Raw genomic sequence first — 18,939 nt, forward strand, 5'->3', positions numbered from 1 at the left:
TGTCTGTTAAATATGTTTATAAGTTTATAATACAATATTAAATATATTTAGGATAACAGGGACCCGAAAGGAACTTTAAAAAAAAAATGTAATGGCAGAATCTTAGGTTAATTTTTTTCCCTACATTTTCATTTTGTATATGCTTTTATTAACTGTGATATCATATGGCTTTCTCTGCTCTAGGCACTAACTGAAGCATTTGAAAGGGAACTAAGAAGAAATAAAGTTCAAGAGAATATTGGATCTCTAGGAATAAATGAGGAGGAAACAGTGGGTAAAAGTCTCTAATAAATGCAATTTGATCAGATCAGTGGAAAGTACAGAGATCTTTTTAATTTTTTTTTATTTGAAGAAAAACTTTTTAAAAAGATTTTATTTGTCAGAGCACACGCAAGCAGGGGGAGCGGCAGAGGGAGAGGGAGAAGCAGACTCCCTGCCTAGCAAGGAGCCCCATGTGGGACTCCATCTCAGAACCCTGGGGATCATGACCCAAGCTGAAGCAGATGCTTGGTACCAAAAGATACCAAACACTTTTCCTTCCTGCCCAAAACTCCCATCAGTTTTTAAGAGGTTCTGTTCATCAAGGGTTTAAAAGATAGTTGGGGGACACCTGGGTGGCTCAGTTGGTTAAGACGCTGCCTTCAGCTCAGGTCATGAGCGTAGGGTCCTGGGATCAAGTCCCGAATCGGGCTCCTTGCTCTGCAGGGAGCCTGCTTCTCTCTCCACCTCTGCCTGCCACTCCGCCTACTTGTGCGCGCACACACGCGCACGTGCTCTCTCTCTGACAAATAAATAAAATCTTTAAAAATAAAAGATAGTTGGGGCTGACAGGTTAAAGGGGAGTGAGGAGATCCCACTTACTCTGTGCCTGAGTGGAAGAAGCACAAAGCAGACATGTCCATTGCCTTTTCAAAAGGATGGTTATAGAAACTAAGTGAAAACAGTAAAAATACAGTATGGTTATAATAAACATTATTTAAGAACTTTTTTAGTTTACATGGAAAAAGTTGTCAAAGAAGCCAGTACATCAAAACATTATTAATGGTTGTATTTAGGGTGTGGGGGCTAAAGTGACTCTGAAACTCAAGGATTTAGTGCTTTTTAAAATTCCAAAGGGTGCCAGAAGCCAAAAGGTGCTTTTTTTTTAAAAAAAAATTTTATTTATTTATTTGTCAGAGAGAGAGAGAGAGGGAGAGAGCGCGAGAGAGCACAGGCAGACAGAGTGGCAGGCAGAGGCAGAGGTAGAAGCAGGCTCCCTGCTGAGCAAGGAGCCCGATGTGGGACTCGATCCCAGGACGCTGGGATCATGACCTGAGCCGAAGGCAGCTGCTTAACCAACTGAGCCACCCAGGCTTCCCCCAAAAGATGCTTTTAACTCAGATAAACACTAACCAGAGTTTAGAAATTGGAAGTAAGGTGTTTGGTTGGGGATTAGTTAGCCATTTTTTTCAATGTGTAATATTTAAGATAATGTATGAGAGAGTTATTAGACTTTTATTTGTATTCTGTTTTATGTCTGCTTCTAAGGAAAAAATATACAGAGAAGCTGTTCATAAAGGAACTCCAAAACGTAGTCAGCCCTGGAAGACTTACTCTAGAAAAACCACAACTCCAAGTCCAAGAGGTGGCTTGCCAAAGCCAAATAAAGCAGTTCCAAGTAAGAACCACAAAATTGTACTTTATGGAAAACTGGCATTCTTTGAAAGTGTGTGCTACATTCCAAGGACACAGAACTGAAAACTTAACATCCACCAGTTAGCTGGAGAAAGTTCCTCTTTTATCACTGCCATATGCTAGATTTCTATAAAGAGAAAGATAAAACTTGTAAATATAAGGCATTTATTTAAAACTCTTAATAACCTTTGGAGGCCCATATATTGGTACCGGAGGCACAAATGGGCAGGACTACCTGCTGCTCCGGCTGTAGCTTCACTCTGCTCATTCACACTAGTTGCTTCTTCGTTTCTGGGAAGTTGGTAGAACCCAAGGGTTGCTCCAAAGCAAGCAGATGTCCCATCCAGCCCTGTTATATTGACAGCTGGTGCTAGTGAGTGTTCGAGTCCTGTTACAAGGAAAACAAGGTCATGTGAAATGCCAGGGTTGCATTTCAAACACTGCTGGCCTTCTAATGACATCCCACCAGACAGAGACTTTGCCTCCCAGTAGGGCTGAGTAGTGTTTGGCCACACACACAGTGTCCACCCCAGTCGCTGAGTCAGCTGAGCAGTTAGAATGGACTTCCCCAGAACAGCATGTCATCAGTCAGAATGTTGAGCTGATTTTCATCCTTACCAGTAGTTGGTGTACTCAGATCAAAGGAGTGCAGAAGTTAATGACATATGTTTAGATTTAGTCTCCGGATCAGAACTGCATCACTTATAAAGCTTTGCTCTACCAGGAAGGTGGAATGAGAGTGCTTATTAAAAGCTATCAGCAAGTCTCTCAGATTAAAGGGTTTTGTGCTTGTTTTGTTTTACCTTGCAGTGAAAGTAAATGAACACAGTCTCCTGCCCCTCATGCTGGAGCAGTTTCCATTTCTCTATGTTTCTGGCCAAACACTAAGCAAAATGTGGAAACAGCAAATTACACAGGTTGAACAGCTCAAAAAAGATGCATATAGAGAAAATCGATCAAAGAAAAAACTCCAGGATGAAGTAAGTTAACTGTCAATTACAAGTTTAGGAATATAAACCAGAAAGGGGAAGAGCTTATCCTCCAGAATTTAGTGAATAGCAGTATTAACCTTCTTCCTTTCTGTCCCTCTTAAAGATAGAAGAAGCCTTAAAAAGGCATGACCTCCTTACTGCACTTGTCAAGAAAGAATATGAACATAACAAGAGACTGGTATGTTAAGAGCAGGTTGAGTATTACAGTTTTGAGTTTGTAAGTTACATTAATTACTTGTATTTATACAGCTGGGTAATAGATCCACAGAGTCTGACTTTAACACTTGCCTATGGGAAGCATGAGGCTGTAACCAAAACTAATGAGGGGCAAAGGTGCTAAGTACTTTATACAGTTTCCTTTGGTTTTTATAGTAACATAATAGACATGTTTTCTCTGAGAATGCTAACTTATATTTGGTCCCACTTACTCAGCAAGGGGCAAGGTTGAGATTTTAATTCAGGTCTGTCTCTGCCTCCACAGCAACTTCAAGGTACCAGGTGTTTGTGCTAGTGTCGTTTGTCCTCTCTGATCTAAGCTCGAAGTAGAGAACTGAGCTAGTTTAACACCCTCCCTTCTAATTTGGATTGAGAATTATACAGAGCACAACATCTTCTGTTGAGTATAATGGAGAGGACAGAGGTCAAAGACAGTATGTTGGAAGAAGGGATTTTAAAACTCTTGGTTGAGATAAGCAGTGAGAAGTATACTACTAAACAATTTCAGACAAAGAAGGGGAAGCTCTCTGAAAATCTTCATGTGGTACTTTGGGGAAAAGAAAACAAGTATCTGCCTGGATACCTTGTTGAGGGGCTTTATGCACATGACCTCGTTTCATTTTCACTACTTTGTAAGATACTAATTTCCTTAGTTTTGACATAAATACTCTTGGTATAACTCAAACTTTGCTTGAAAGTCAGAATGGCTTTTTTCTACTCCTTTTAAGCTTGCCTCTGGGTGTGGCTTTAGGGGACACGGGAGATGAGATGTGCAATTCCACCAAGATCACGTACAGCAGTCATGGCTCATTGGGGCAGCCTTCTGGACTGGTGATGAACCCACCAACGGCTGGAAGGTTTCTGGGGGTTGACATTTTGTCAGAGTCTATGGCCACGTCTGGCCCCGCATGCTTGGCTCACTCCTCGAAGACTTCATGATGGGGAGTGGGGCAGCTAAGAATGCCAGAGTCTGTCTTCCTCTTGTCCTTACTACCTCTTTTTCACTTTCCCTTTCCCAGCAAGACTTCAAGGACCGCATTCATAGGCAGAAGTTGACACAGTCAAAGATAACAGAAAATCGGCAGCAGATTGTTCGTGCCCGAAAATACTACGATGATTACAGAGTTCAGTTGCGTGCAAAAATGATGCGAATGAGGACCCGGGAAGAAATGGTAAATACAGGTTTTTGTTTTTTGTTTTGAAGATCGATTGACTGATCAATTTTAGAGAGGGTGAGGGAGTGAGCGAGGGGGAGGGGCAGAGGGAGAGAGAATCTCCAGCAGACTCCCCACTGAGCTCAGAGCCCGACGTGGGGCTCCATCTCATGACCCCGAGATCATGACCTGAGCCAAAAATCAGAGGTCAGATGCTTAACCAACAGCCACCCAGGTGCCCCGTAAATAGAGCTTTTTATGTAACCCTGTCAAAAGGGTGAGTTTTATCTGTTAGCTTTCAGGACTACCTTCTTTGTGACTCCTGTCCCAATTTGCATCCAAAACCCAAATGTAAGTCCTAAAGTGCCAGCTGTGAGAGTTTCAACTTGTCCATGCCACATTTTGTTACCTGCATGGTACATCCCAGTCTGCTCCCAGTCTCCGGTGCCCTCATTCCCTCTGACCTCCTGTATGTGTCCTCCAGTGCAACTGCTTCTAGGGGTTTGAGAATGTGTTAGAAGGGACAGGGATTTAGAGTGTGACTAGATGGCCGGATTCCACATAAAACCGGGAAAGGAGTGTAGGACGAATGCTCTGTGAAGTCTTTCTCCACAGTATTTGTTCTCCCACCCTAATCAGGCTGAAATGCTTAATTTTTTGGGATTCCAAACTGGCAGTAAATTACATCTCTAGAGTAAAACATTAAGGTAATTACAGTTAACGGGCATACTACTGTCATCCTCATTTCTAGAGGATACTGAGGCTTTGAGAGGTTATGTAACTTGATTAAGGTAACACCGCTGACTAATGACAGCATGGCTGTAAGGACAGTGGGCATATCTACCTCCTGTGAGTAATTTGTTTTCCTCCAGCCCCATTCGAGGATAACCACCTCACCTCGGTTGTGCACATGTGTAAATGGACCATTTGTTTCTTCTCTGGCTTGGGTTCTTCCCCTGTATATGCGGCTGCTTGAGAATTGAAGAATTTGAGGGATACAGGAAAGGATGCTAAACACCACGGGTCATTAAGGAAGTACAAATAAAAACCACAATGGGAAACCACTCACTAAAATGGCTAAAAAAAAAAAAAAAAAAAAAAAAAGACAGGTGTTGGCAAGGATATGGAGAAGTTACAGCCCTCATGCAAGGCTGGCAGAATGGCGCAGCCACTTTCGATCGCAGTCTGCCAGTTCGTCAAAAGATTAGCCTGGCTACCCTGTGACTCCGTAATTTCACTGCTAGGCGTACAGCCACACAAATAACCTGTGTACAGTAACCTACAGCAGCTTTATTTATAAAACGCAAAAAGAGGAAAAAACCTCAAAGGCCCATCAACTGATGGATAAACAAAATGTGATAGTCCCATATCACAGTATTATGTGGCAGTAAAAAGGAATGAACCTTGAAAACATGGCAAGTGAAAGAAGCCAGATACAAAAGGCCACATATTTTGTGATTATAAGAAATAATCCAGATTAGGCAAATTTAGAGATATAGAAAGTATTTTAGTGGTTGCAGGGGGTGGGTCAGTGACTGCTAATGGGTATAGGGCTTCTTTCTGAAGTGATGATGGTTGCACAACTCTGAATATGTAAAAATCTGTTGAATTCTACCTCTTAAAAGTGTGAATTTTGTGGTATGTGGATTATATCTCAGTAAAGCTGTTACTTAAAACTGTGAAATAGAGGGGCACCTGGGTGGCTCAGCCGTTAAACATCTATTGTCGGCTCAGGTCATGATCCCAGGGTCGTGGGATCGAGGCCCGCATCAGGCTTCCTGCTCTGCGGGAAGCCTGCTTCTCCCTCTCCCCCTTCCCCTGCTTGTGTTCCCTCTGGCTGTCTCTCTTTCTGTCAAATAAATAAAATAAAAAAAAAACCACAAAACTTTGTGAAATACAATCAGTACAGTTGGACAAAATGCTTCTAACTCCTCTCTGAAAGTTTGGCATAACTTTATTTTTCTAACTAAATGACAGATATTTAAGAAATTGTTTGAAGAAGGTTTACAAATTCAAAAGCAAAGATTACGAGACCTAAGAAACTATGCCAGAGAAAAACGAGCTGAACAAAAGATACAGCACCAGAATGAACTAGACTCGATGGAGAACTACTATAAAGACCAGGTGAGCTCACTCTTGCTGGTTCACATTCTCATGTGCTTCATCCTGACCACCTTGTGTCAAAAATCAGCTTATTCTATTTTATGAAAAACCTCCACAGAGTAACTCAGCCTGTCACTACACTGGTCAGACTGACCATTCATGATAAGCTAGTACTTGGCCACAGTACAGACTCTATTACCCTATTTCTATTAAAGTAAAGATTTTAAGTCTGAACATTATATATCACAATTGTTAAATTTGGGCTACAGGATAAACATTCGGGTTTTTTTCCTCTCTACACACAGTTTTCATTGCTGGCAGAAGCCATATCACAAGAACGTCAGGAACTCAAAGCCAGAGAGAAATCCCAGGCCCAGGTAATAATTAACAGGATAGAAATCATTGATTTACATTTTTAAGAACTAGAAAACAACTGTATTACATCTGTGATCCCAAACATTTATTCTATGGTTAATCCTATAAGTAGGATTTATCCTGGGTTAACTTTACCTGTTCAGTCTCTGTAAGAACGACTGCTAAGTTACTACAATGGCAGGAGCTTGCGGAGCTGGGAATAAAAGCGGACGGGGGCCCGGACAAATGTTGTGACTAGCGGGATGACCCGAGTTCTCTTTTAGACATTGCATAAGGTGAAGAGGGAGCTGAGATCGAAGATGGAGAAGGAAATTCAGCAACTGCAGCGCTTGATAACCCAGAACGACGAGGACTCTTTCTTCCGGGAATTAGAAGCTGAGCGCTTCAGAGCTCGGCTTCATCTGGCTTCTTTTCAGTACAGTAAGAATCCCTTCCTCTGAGGCCCGATTTGATAAGTGCTTTCTGGAAGACTTGACTAGGACAGAGCTAGAACTGAGCCAGTAAAGAGTCTAAACCAGGAGACTCATTTCTAAATGCCTTACTTATATATTCACTCCAATACTTTTTATGACATAATTTTTTTAAAAAATAAAAATCATTTTCTCAAAGTATACCACTTTGAATTTTTGACTTAGGAGGGGGGATAAGGCACACATTCACTGGTCAGAGTTGCACTAAAGTCACAAGCCTTGCTTGAGCAGCCAGCTCCTGAAACCTGTTGCTGTAGTTCAGTAAAAACTCTAAAAATCTCTAATTCAGAGAAGCGCTAAGTGTGGGCTTGTTATCAGAGGTGGGAGCTGGGGTTAAATCTTTAAGATACTGTGTAAATGGGTGGGGAAGTTTCATCTGGTGGCAGGAGGATGAGAATTCGTGTCTCTGGCTTCTGTTGGCCGAGGACTGCGTGAGAAGAGGCAAAGGGTGGCAGGCCAGAAGGTACAGGCCTCAAGAAGCACTAGTGCTTCCGGGTGCAAAGGAGGCACGGTGGACTTGACGTGAACCAGTACACCAGCCCTATTTCTGCTCTGAAGGAGAGTGAGGGGGAGCCATGGAAAGGGAGCTTCAGCTTTAGTGAAGGCCAAGAGCAGCTGAGGATATGGGGACTTTGCTGATCAAAGCCAGAGAGTGGCACAGGGCGCCAGGGAAGGACTGGAGGGGAGAAGAGAGGCTCCCGTAGGGCATGTGGACAGTAGCGTGGTGATGAGCATATGTACATGTTTCATCTCGCATTTCAAGCCGTTCAGACTACATGACCTGGCTAATTTGACCCGGCTAATTTGATTGCTATGACCAATTCTTGTCTTTTTTTTTTTTTTTTAAAGATTTTATTTGTTTATTTGACAGACAGAGATCACCAGTAGGCAGAGAGGCAGGCAGAGAGAGGGGAAAGCAGGCCTCCTGCTGAGCAGAGAGTCCGATGTGGGGGCTCGATCCCAGGACCCTGGGACCATGACCCAAGCTGAAGGCAGAGGCTTTAACCCACTGAGCCACCCAGGCCCTCCAGACCAATTCTTGTCTTTTTTTTTTTTTTTTTTAAAGATTTTATTTATTTATATATTTGACAGAGAGACCACAAGTAGGCAGAGAGGCAGAGATAGAGGGGGAAGCAGACTCCCCGCCGAGCAGAGAGCCCGATGCGGGGCTCGATCCCAGGACCCTGAGATCATGACCTGAGCCGAAGGCAGCAGCTTAATCCACTGAGCCACCCAGGCGCCCCCAATTCTTGTCTTAAAGGCAGTTTGGGTTTAATGTTTTTTTAAAACTTTGCCCTCTGGGGGCACCTGGGTGGCTCAGTGGGTTAAAGCCTCTGCCTTCGGCTCAGGTCATGATCCCGGGGTCCTGGGATCGAGCCTCGAATCGGGCTCTCTGCTCAGCGGGGAGCCTGCTTCTTCCCCCCCCTCTCTCTCTGCCTGCCTCTCTGCCTGCTTGTGCTCTCTGGCTGTCAAATAAATAAATGAAAATCTTTAAAAAAAAATAAAACTTTGCCCTTTGGAGAAGAGAGAGGGAGGCAAACCATAAGAGACTCTTAAGGACAGAAAAGGGATGGTTGCTGGAGGGGAGGTGGGTGGGGGGATGGGCTAAAAATGGGTGACGGGTATTAAGGAGGGCACGTGTTACCTATGAGTACTGGGTGTTATGTGTGAGGAATCACTAAAATCTACTGAAACCATTATATCACTATATGTTAACTAGAATATAAATAAAAACGTGGAAGAAAAATAATTTAAACTAAAACGTTGCCCTCTGAAGAACAAAGCTGTAAGCATCATGCGCCCTGATTTCAAACTGTACGACAAAGCTGTAATAAAACAGTATGGTATCGGCACAGAAGCACACACAGTTCAGCGGAACAGAATAGAGCCCAGAAATAAACCTACATATACATGGTTGATTAATTTACGACAAGTGAGCCAAGAACATACAATAGGGAAAGGAGAGTCTCTTCAACAAATGGTGTTGGGAAAACAGGACAGCCACATGCGAAAGATGATACTGAACCACTACCTTATACACAAAAATTAACTTCGAAGGATTAAAAACTTCAAAGCTTCTAGAGGAAAACATAGGTGGTAAGTTCCTTGACATTGGTCTTACTGATGATTTTTTTTGGATTTGATACTAAAAGTAAAAGTAACAAGTGGGAGGGACTCCACCGAAATAAACACTTCTGCATAACAAAGGAAACCATTAATGAAATGAAAAGGTAACCTATGGAATAGGGATAAAATCTCAGCAAATGAGATACTAACAAGGGGTTAATAGCCAAGATATATTAAGAATTCATACACCTTGGAACACCTTTGTGGCTCAATTGGTTAAGCGTCCGACTCTTGATTTTGACTCAGGTCATAATCTCAGGGTTGTGAGATCGAGCCCCGAGTCAGGCTCTGTGCTGGGCATGGAGCCTGCTTAAGATTCTCTCCCTCCTTCCCTCTGTCCCTCTCCCCACCTCAGAAATAAATAAATAAATAAATAAATAAGATACAACTTAATAGCAAAATAAAACAAAAACCCCCACAAAACCTATCTAATTAAATGGGCAGAGGAACTGAATAGACATTTTTCCAAAGACGACACACAAACGGCCAACAAGTACAGGAAAAGGTGCTCAGCATCACTAATCAACAGGGAAATGTGAATCAAAACCACCTCACACCTGTTAAAATGGCTATTATCAAAAAAAGGTGTTGGGAGGAGGTAGATGAAAGGGAACCCTTTGTGCATTGTTTGTGGAAATGTAAGCTGGGGCGATCACACTGGCAACAATATGGAGGTTCTTCAAAAAATTAGAAGTAGACGGGGCACCTGGATGGCTCAGTCAAGTGTCTGACTTGGTTTCGGCTCAGGTATGACCTCAGGATCCCGGGATCGAGAATCAAGTGGGACTCCATGCTCAGTGAGGAGTCTGCTTGAGGATCTTTCTCCCTCTGTCCCTCCCCAGCTCACTCTCTTAAAATAAGTCTTAAAAAAATATATATTTAAAAAAAATTTTAAGAAGAGAATTACTATATATCTCAGCAATTCCACTTTTGAAAACACTAACTGGAAAAGATACATGCACCCCCATGTTCATCGCAGCATTATTTACAATAGCCGAGATAAGAAAACTTCAGTGTCCATAAGAAAGCATATACAATGCAGTATTATTCAGCCATTCAACAACAACAACAACAACAAAATACCATAAGGGGGTTGTGCTAAGAGAATTATGGCAGAGAAAGACAAATACCATTATCTCACATGTGGAATCTAAAAACAGCTCACAGATAGAGAAAAAAGATAGGCAGTTGTGAAATGGGTGGAAGGGGTCAAAAGGTACAAACTTAGAGTTATAAAGAAGTCCCAGGGCTGTAATGTACAGCACGGTGTCTACAGTTCATACTGCATTGCATATCTGAGAGCTGCTAATAGAGTAGATCTGAAAAGTTCTCATCACAAGAAAAAAATTTTATAACTGTATATGGTGATGGATGTTACACTAGACCTTATTGTGGTGATCAGCCTGCAACATCTACGCATACCAAATCATTAACTTGCACAACTGCAACAGACTATGTCAGATATACCTCAATTTTTTAAAAAAACTTGGCCCTTCGGTCTCGATGGTTCTCCACCTCCTTGCCATGCCAGCATCATGTCTGGGAGAAGTGAGTGGTCTGAAGGGTTGAGTCTGATGTGCGTTTCCATCTTCTCCTGTACTAAAAGAACATTATAAGGAGAAATATCCTGGAAGGGTCCCTCACCCACCCGATGAACTGCTATAGCTGCCTCCCACTTTCTTCACTTAGAAAACACTTCAAGGGAGACAGAAGTGGGGTTTACAACTCATAGACCAACTGTTAACCTAGATAAATTGCAGCCCAAATATCCACAAAAGTAGGCTAATCAGCAAGAGTTGAGTGCTTCAGATCCTCTCCCTCACCACCAGAAAATCATCACCTTGGAAATGCAGCCACTGTATAATGAACACAAGCACGAGGAAGAAGCCATATCCCTAGCAACTATCCCCAGCCCTAGTACAGAGCCTGACACACAGTAGGAGCACAGTAGGTATCTGCTGAATGAACAAAAGTCATAGGGCAAAGACCTAATAAAACGGAACTTTAAAATCTGGCTTGTCGGGGCACTTAACTGGCTCAGTCAGTAGAGCATGTGACTTGATTTCTGGGTTGTGAGTTGAAGCGCCACACTGAGTAAAAAGATTACTTTAAAAAATAAATTACTGGGTGCCTGGGTGGCTCAGTGGGTTAAAGCCTCTGCCTTCAGCTCAGGTCATGATCCCACGGTCCTGGGATCGAGCCCTGCATCGGGCTCTCTGCTCGGCAGGGAGCCTGCTTCCTCCTCTCTCTCTGCCTGCCTCTCTGCCTGCTTGTGATCTCTCTCTGTCAAATAAATAAATAAAATATTTAAAAATAAATAAATAAATAACTCACTTAAAAAAATAATTTTTAACCTTGGGGCACCTGGCAGGCTCAGAAGAGCATGTGACTCTCAATCTCGGAATTTTAAGTTCAAGCCCCATGCTGGGTGTACAGATTACTTAAAAACAAAAAATCTCTGGGTGCCTGGGTGGCACAGTCGGTTAAGCATCCAGCTCTCGTGTGATCTAGGATCATGAGCTCAAGGCCCCATTGGGCTCCACACTCAGTGTGGAGTCTGCTCAGGATTCTTTATTCCTCTCCCTCTGCCCCTCCCTTCCATGTTCGCCTCTCACTCTGCTAAGAAAAAAAAAAAAAAAAAACTTTAAAAAATTAAAATCTGGCTTGTCTGGTTTGCTAAGAGTGTTAATGTAGGAATGTAAGCCTTTTTCCTGTATAATTCTCTTCATCCTGTTAACAAGTCTCCTGCTCTGTTGTATTCTCCTAACTGTAAGCGGCTGGGACACACGGTACAAATGAGCGCAGCGGGTACCAAGTTGATCTACATTAGAACAAAGAGCCAGACCTTTCAGGCAGCCACACAGCAGAAAAACGACATATCGAATCAAAACTTCGGGTAATTCATAGATTATAAAAATACTAAAATCCATAACGTACTAACACTACAAATTTTAGGTAATAACCAGTGAACACGGCAACGTGAGACCAAGCAAAAAATGTTTCAAAAGGCTATAAAAAACATTCCCTGGGCTTTACTCCCCTGCTACCTCCTCCCTGCAGTCCCCCGACATTCTGTGCGGCCTGTGCCGCAGGAGAGACTGACACAGGCTGTGCTCTGGATGAAGAAACATCGCAGCCTTCCCTTTTTCTACCTGTATTTAGCTGCACTTTCGTCCACCATCACTTATAGAGCTGTGAATCATGGACCCTGAAGTCTTGGTTTCTTGGAAAAATCTAACGGGTTTCTCCTTTTGAGGATTTTACGGCTCGACAGCAAGGTAGCAGAGGCGGCCTCCCCACCGCTCGGGCCACCGGAGCCCCGATGGACACCGTCTGGGCCAGCACGCCGCCCCCGGGAGCCCCCCAGGGAGCCCGGAGCAGCCCCCCCGCCATCCCTCCCCACAGGCCTCCTAGCAGCCACCAGCGGCCACCCAACCTGCTCTGCCAGGGGACAGGTGGCTGCCGGAGCGCTCTGGGGCTCTGCAGTGGGATGAAGACGACCCCTGAGGCAGGCACGTGAATCTACGTAAACTTCTCGCCTGATGGCTCACCTGCCGTCACTCTCAATAAAGCCAACCGTGACGTTTTATCAAAACAATTAATTCATTATAAACTCAATATTCTTTAAAAACTTTGATGCTGTGACAGTGCAAACAGCATTCATTTTATTGCTCAACTGCGGCATGGGCACATACATAGTTAATTTTTAAAAACCATTTATACAGATGTTATTGATAAAGCTCATGTAACAACTGAGTGAAAATACAAAGAATATCAAAGCTAAAACACTCTGTAATAAATACAAATACAATGAAAATGATAAAACTTTGCTTTTAAAGTCAGTTTGAGAGAAAGAAGAATATTACATGAAGTGAACTAATTACATCTAGAAAGAAAACAACTCAGCATTTGGTACAATCATCACCCGAACAGAAGACGGTCAGGCCCCACGCGGCGCCCGCCGGCCCCGCGCTGCCGCTTAAACAGCGACGCGGGGGGCGCTGCGCTGGCAAACCACAGAGGACTGGGACTGTCTGACTCCCAACAATGCCACCAGTTCGACGCCTGGAAGTTCAAAGCGGACTTAGTGTTGTGAAACAAAGCAAATTACATTGTACTTAAAGGAATTTTTGTGCTCTGAACCGTAAATGCTAACAATTGAAAAAAAAGACAGTAAAAATAAAACCCATTCAGGGCAACAAACTATGTGCAAAACAAAATGTACACTATACACAGCACTGTTTAAAAACTCTTTACACCAAGAAATTAGACCCTCCGGAACGGAACTCACCTCCGTACTGCATGTGAGCGCTACAGATAACCCCTGTTCGTAACTAAGCATTCGGGATGGCGAGGTGCTGTATGGAAACGTGACATCACGTATCTGAAATAACACGACTAGAGGGAGGGATGAGAAAGAACCCGGCTAAGAGGGACGTGTGGAAATAAATATTCACATTACACATGAGGTGTGAGTCCCAGATTCAACGACACGGTGGGGGTTTTGCTTGCTTCTTAGCACCTGTTTGGAAGTCATCAGGGAACACAATTTTGAAAATGAAATCTAAATCATGTCTTTCTAGATCATGTTGGTGATACCACAGACTGTTAGGGTAGATTTCTTTTAAAGCTCTATTCAGTCATTATTATCAAGTTAAAAAGGCACTCAAAAGCGATGGTGTTAGCCTGCTTTACTCTAAGTTAGGATAGTAGCATCTACTAGTGCAGCCGTCAGTTATGACTTCGCTAAAATGTTCATCATGTCCTTACTTTTTGGACGGTTCTAGGAGTGGGCGCGGTCACCCTGCACTAGTGCTTTGAATGATATAAAAGAGATGGATCTGCAACCAGTCAGGTACTACCGTGAAAGCTGATACCGAATAGTTTAGAAACCTCTTCTGTACATTTCAAGATGTTCTTAGGTACTACTAAGAATGCAGCAGGAAAACACACAGTGTCTGCGAAGGAAAGGGTCAGCAGAAGCGCGTTAGCACTGCACGGCAGGACTATGACCAGCTTGCAAGGAGCAGTCCAATTTGGCTGAATGAAATAAATTCAAATATTGAGAAGACTACACAAGTAGTTCTCGACTTTTTTTTTTTTTTTTTTTTTTAAACAGCAAAATTTCCACTTCTTCTATATCCCCTCCCCCAACCTCCTACCCCATGAGAGCTTACTTGGAATTTCAATACACGAAAGAGAGAAACTGGGAGCTGCTCTGGTAAAGGGGGCGGGGGAGGCAGTTAGAGGCTGCGGCTCAAATACCGACTAGGCCTTTCCTCTCCCTCTCTGCCCCTCCTCTCTTAGACCATTACTTCTGAGGCACCTCTGAGGAACCCCTTGGCTCACGAACACAGGCTGAAAACCAATCCACCAAACAAAAGAACACCAAGGGCCTATTTACGTGATAATTAAGCTGCAAAATTTCAACAGAGCTAGCTCATCCAAATTTGCCTATATATATATATATATATATATATATATATGCAGATTTCTGATAGTTTAATTTAAAAATCCATCCATGAGTTCAGAGTTTTTCAATCCCTTACTCCAGAATTTTGGTTGCCTTCTGGACTATGCAACATGCCACACACCTTGAAAGCTAAATCTGGATAATCCAAAATCAGATGCTGATCAACACCAAGGGAACTGAGCTGCCCTTACCTCCAAAATGAATTCTTCACTTCTAAATTTATACCAGAGATTTAGAATCACTATTTCTTCAGTAATCCCATCCCCTGCCCTACCCCTCCCCACCCCCACCTTCATTTTATTAGGTAAAAGCAGGATTTTCTAAACTGGCTGAATAAAATGATTCCTTTGTCATAATTTTAGCTCCTGAGCAGCTAAACAAAGGTTCTGGATGGTTTTCCTTGATAGAAACTTAGACCGTAATTAAAACATAAATTAGGTGCACTTGTCACAGGAGACTTTGGTTTACAGAAATAGTATATATATTAAAGATAAGCTGACCCAGCAAAAGAATGAAAATCCCATCCCAACCACACTATCTGAGGAGCTATAAAAATGCAGTATTTCCATTTAAGATGAAAAGTAAATCCAAAATACCTGATCATATTCATTCAAGATAAAAAATTAGGATTTTTTCTTTAAAGTTTCTTAAAAACAAGGAGCCCCTGAATGCATCTTACTGTATCCAATAAGCTAGTTTAGACTAAATGGTTGCATTAGGAATCTGACAACCAAAACAATGTGGCTGTATTCCAGAAAGTTCGTACTTGAAAAATATACAAAAGACTCACTCAAGCTAGGTTGAAACATATAATGCTTTTAAAATATAATGCTTTGCTATAGAAAAATGTAATTAAATGTGTAAATGGCTTAATTTTTTTAAAGATAATGATTCCTTTAGCCAATTGTTTACAAAGGTAGAATAATTCAAAATAATTTTATTTATTTTTTTACAAAGAGCAAGTACAGGAGCTATTCAAAATCATGTATTCAATCAAAACGAAATGTGACGTGTGTACCGACTGCTGAAGTTGTCCTGATGTTTGAGAGACTTGAAATCTGTGGAGCGACTTGAATAGATTACCTTTTATAAAAATAGTAGTAGTCTTTAAGTGTAGAATACTGCCTAACTCTGGAAATGTAGGAAAAGTCAGCATTCTTTAGGTTCAAGATATTAATTTTAAATAGCAGCTGAGTGTGGCCTCATGGCAAAGCATAAAGACCTCTTTTTTTTCCTTGAAAAGGAATTTCAAAATTGTCCTTTCCCCTCACAGTGTCCTAAAAAAATTTTAAGGGGGGGGGGTTCCTGTATTTCCGCATTCTGCGAAACTCTGCTGAAAGGAGGCTGGCGGTCGGGGTATAAATAGAGTCCTGGGGAAATCCTTGAAGTCTGTCATTCCACAGCAAACCCACATGTTTCTTCGATGGCTGTTAGCAGCTTTTCATATAACTTTTCATAGCTTTCATAGGGCGGAATGTCTATTCGATTGAAGCTGTAAAGAAGCAAATTAGATGCACATAGTTCATTGAGAGTTAAGTCAACCGGCCTAGCCTAGCAAGCACAGTATTATATGAATTCAGGCACATCGCTTCTCACAACACACAGAAAATTATAAGTTGTATTTCTCTAAAGCTGAGGCTGCCACTTTCAGGCTTTCCTACCAATTTCTGAATAATCTTAAATCACTTAAAAGTTGCTTATTCCTTTTAGAGGTCCTTTCAGTACTAAGAACAGCAAATGAAACAGCAAATCGGTTTAAAACTCACACCCAGGGACATGGAATGAGTGGGGGAAGCCCCCAAAAACAACTCACCAAGTGTGGGCTTTGGGTAGGTTGTTGGTGCAGGCATCAATCTGGTGAATGGTGAAGAGTCGCGGGCCCGCAGCACCTGCAGAGGAAGTCAGTGTGGGTCACGTGATTGTGTTAGTCTCTGAAATCTCGGAATAAATCTGGTACGTAAACCGTGGGGCCTAAGGATGGGAATACCGCTGACTCCACTACAAGCTGCCAAGGGCAGGATAAAAGAATCTGGGTTTTGAAAACTGGAATCGACCTTGGATAACACTGGATTCCTTAATACGCTAGCATTTCAATTTGAGCAAAATTCCAGAATTAAAATCCTTTCCCAACTTCTATCTTCTACCAAAAAAAAAAAAAAAAAAAAAAAAAAAAAATTGATGTGCCAAAAGTATGAGAAGAAAAGTAAATGGACAAATCCAAGATCAAATATATATACACACATTCAAAAAGATAACAACCTAAATGCAAATTTAGGTTTCATGCCTCAAACTTGGCTGACAGCAAAAGATTAGCAGTTTCAATGGAATAAATCTCAGTGACCACAAGACGCTCCATCTAAGCGTACGCAGAAATACAGCTTCACTGTACACATCTGGGGAGTCTAGTGAGGGCCCCAAATAGGGAATGTAAGCACAGCGCAAAGTACACGCTCCCGGGGACGCCCCCCTGTCGCGGCAGCGGCTCCACGTGGGAAGAGCTTCAGAGGGAAAGGAAGCAACTGCCACCCAGGGAAGCGCCACAGTCCTTGGTGGTGCTGCCAACCCATCCCCAAACTGGACAGCGATGCCACAGAAAACAAGTCGTAAAAATGGAAGACGTTTGTCAACAAACGGGCTGACGCCGCGCAGCAAGGAACGTGCTCGGACCGGACCAAGAAACGGCTTCCACAAACTCATGCTGCCTCTTTCTATTAAAAGAATAAAAAAGGGGGCGCCTGGGTGGCTCAGTGGGTTAAAGCCTCTGCCTTTGGCTCGGGTCATGATCTCAGGGTCCTGGGATTGAGCCCCGCATCGGGCTCTCTGCTCAGCGGGGAGCCTGCTCCCACCCCCCCACCGCCCTGCTTGTGATCTGTCAAATAAATAAATAAAATCTTAAAAAAAAAAAAAAGAAAAAAGTAGAGTGAGGAGGCGTCCTGAGTGGGTGCGGTCAGGCCGGTTGTGATGGGAAGGTGGAAGAAGACGAGCTTCCCCGGCAGAAGGTGCACCCCAGGCTAAAAGCAAGGTGACCAGAAAAGGCAGAGTGGCACCCACCCGCGTGCCGCACTCACCGTGAACCCAGGATCCCAGTGATCACTGTGGTCGCAGTGACCTGAACCCCAGCGGAAAAGGCGCTCCGGAGGGGAACAAAGGAAAGGAAGGAGACGAAGGTATCAAGACGAGAGAGTTACCCACAGAAACAGAATGAAACCCAACCAGATACTGCCGTGCCACCCCCCGCCCCCCGCCCCGGAGGCCAGACCCTGTGCTCCACCTTGTAAAGCTTTGAAGCCCTGCAGAGGCACTCTAGATGATCCTGTCACAAACTGAAGTAACCGTGCTCTTCGCTCTTCATCAAAAAACTCCACAGCCTTCCAGAACCACTTGACGACATTGCTGTCTGGTGTGCAGTGTTTTAACCGGGTGTTTACCTTCCAGTCATTAACGTCTATCTTTCCAAGTCCACAAATAATGAGCTGTTAAAATACCGCACAAATAATGAGCCAATGGAAATCCCCGTTAAGCCAAAAACCCCTCAAACGGAACTTTAGATTTGTAGTGTTGGCTCTCTTATGATGGTGCTTAATCAAAGATCTAGAAAGCTTTTTCGAAACACAAAAACTATCAGGTCCTGTGTCCAGAGATTCTGATTCTGTGAGTCTGGGCTGAGAGCGGGGTCTGTATTTCAAAGGCTTCATGGACCTACGTACCGCAGGCTCCCTACCCGGGGTCTGAGACCCACCACTGTGGTGAACGTGAGCTTCAGAGGGAAAAGGAAGTTCCATATTTTCACAGGAGAATGCTAAATCTTGTTTAATGGACGGAAAACAGAGTAAATACAGTTTATATGTGCCTTCCGTAATACCTGCGTCATGCTGGGTTTCAACACTTCCTAGCTTTGGGATTTGGGCAACTCGGTCCACCTCGCTCGGCCAGCAGTCTCCCCTGCTGTGATACCTCAGTAACATCTACCTCACTCGGTCCTGTGCAAGCACCATGCGGCTCACAACTCAAGAAATGAGCGCTGAACAAGCGAGAGTAATCTGTTTGATGATCTTTAAGTTCTAGCAAAGTACGAAATACAGGACAGCGTGCTCTGCTGGACATCTGGCTGCATGGCCTGCACAGAGGAGCCGCGTCAAAATCACTTGGATACTATTAGTACATCTCCTTAGGCTCCAAGACTAACTTGTCTCAATGAAGTGTTTCCAACAGCGAATTATAACAGTGTGTAGTGTAAAGACGGTGCAACTTGCAAATCCCACATTTTATAATGAGTTCTATTAATCCCACAGAACTCTAAAATAAATTATGCCTTTTTTCATTCAAAGTTCAATTTCATTACCAACAGAAACTAT

General features: G+C 43.1%; 2 protein-coding genes across 2 annotated transcripts in view; one reads left to right on the plus strand and one right to left on the minus strand.

Annotated features, from left to right (window-relative positions):
- Positions 1-7,126, plus strand: part of CEP95 (centrosomal protein 95) — a 47,534-nt gene extending 40,408 nt beyond the window's left edge. The window contains exons 13-20 of the mRNA XM_080826724.1: positions 184-270; positions 1,528-1,657; positions 2,485-2,654; positions 2,770-2,844; positions 3,902-4,054; positions 6,014-6,160; positions 6,445-6,516; positions 6,778-7,126. Of these exons, the coding sequence (XP_080682850.1) occupies positions 184-270; positions 1,528-1,657; positions 2,485-2,654; positions 2,770-2,844; positions 3,902-4,054; positions 6,014-6,160; positions 6,445-6,516; positions 6,778-6,954 (1,011 nt within the window). The 3' untranslated portion in view covers positions 6,955-7,126. The remainder of the gene's footprint in view (positions 1-183; positions 271-1,527; positions 1,658-2,484; positions 2,655-2,769; positions 2,845-3,901; positions 4,055-6,013; positions 6,161-6,444; positions 6,517-6,777) is intronic.
- An 8,368-nt stretch (positions 7,127-15,494) lies between these two features.
- The window catches only part of SMURF2 (SMAD specific E3 ubiquitin protein ligase 2), a gene marked incomplete at its 5' end in the record, with an annotated part of 115,754 nt that continues 112,309 nt past the window's right edge, over positions 15,495-18,939 (minus strand). The window contains 3 exons of the mRNA XM_080826672.1: positions 15,495-16,076; positions 16,398-16,473; positions 17,856-18,057. Coding sequence (XP_080682798.1) covers positions 15,977-16,076; positions 16,398-16,473; positions 17,856-18,057 — 378 coding nt within the window. The 3' untranslated portion in view covers positions 15,495-15,976. The remainder of the gene's footprint in view (positions 16,077-16,397; positions 16,474-17,855; positions 18,058-18,939) is intronic.

The sequence above is a fragment of the Martes martes genome, assembly GCF_963455335.1.
Source record: "Martes martes genome assembly, chromosome: 16".
NCBI classification, from domain to species: domain Eukaryota; kingdom Metazoa; phylum Chordata; class Mammalia; order Carnivora; family Mustelidae; genus Martes; species Martes martes.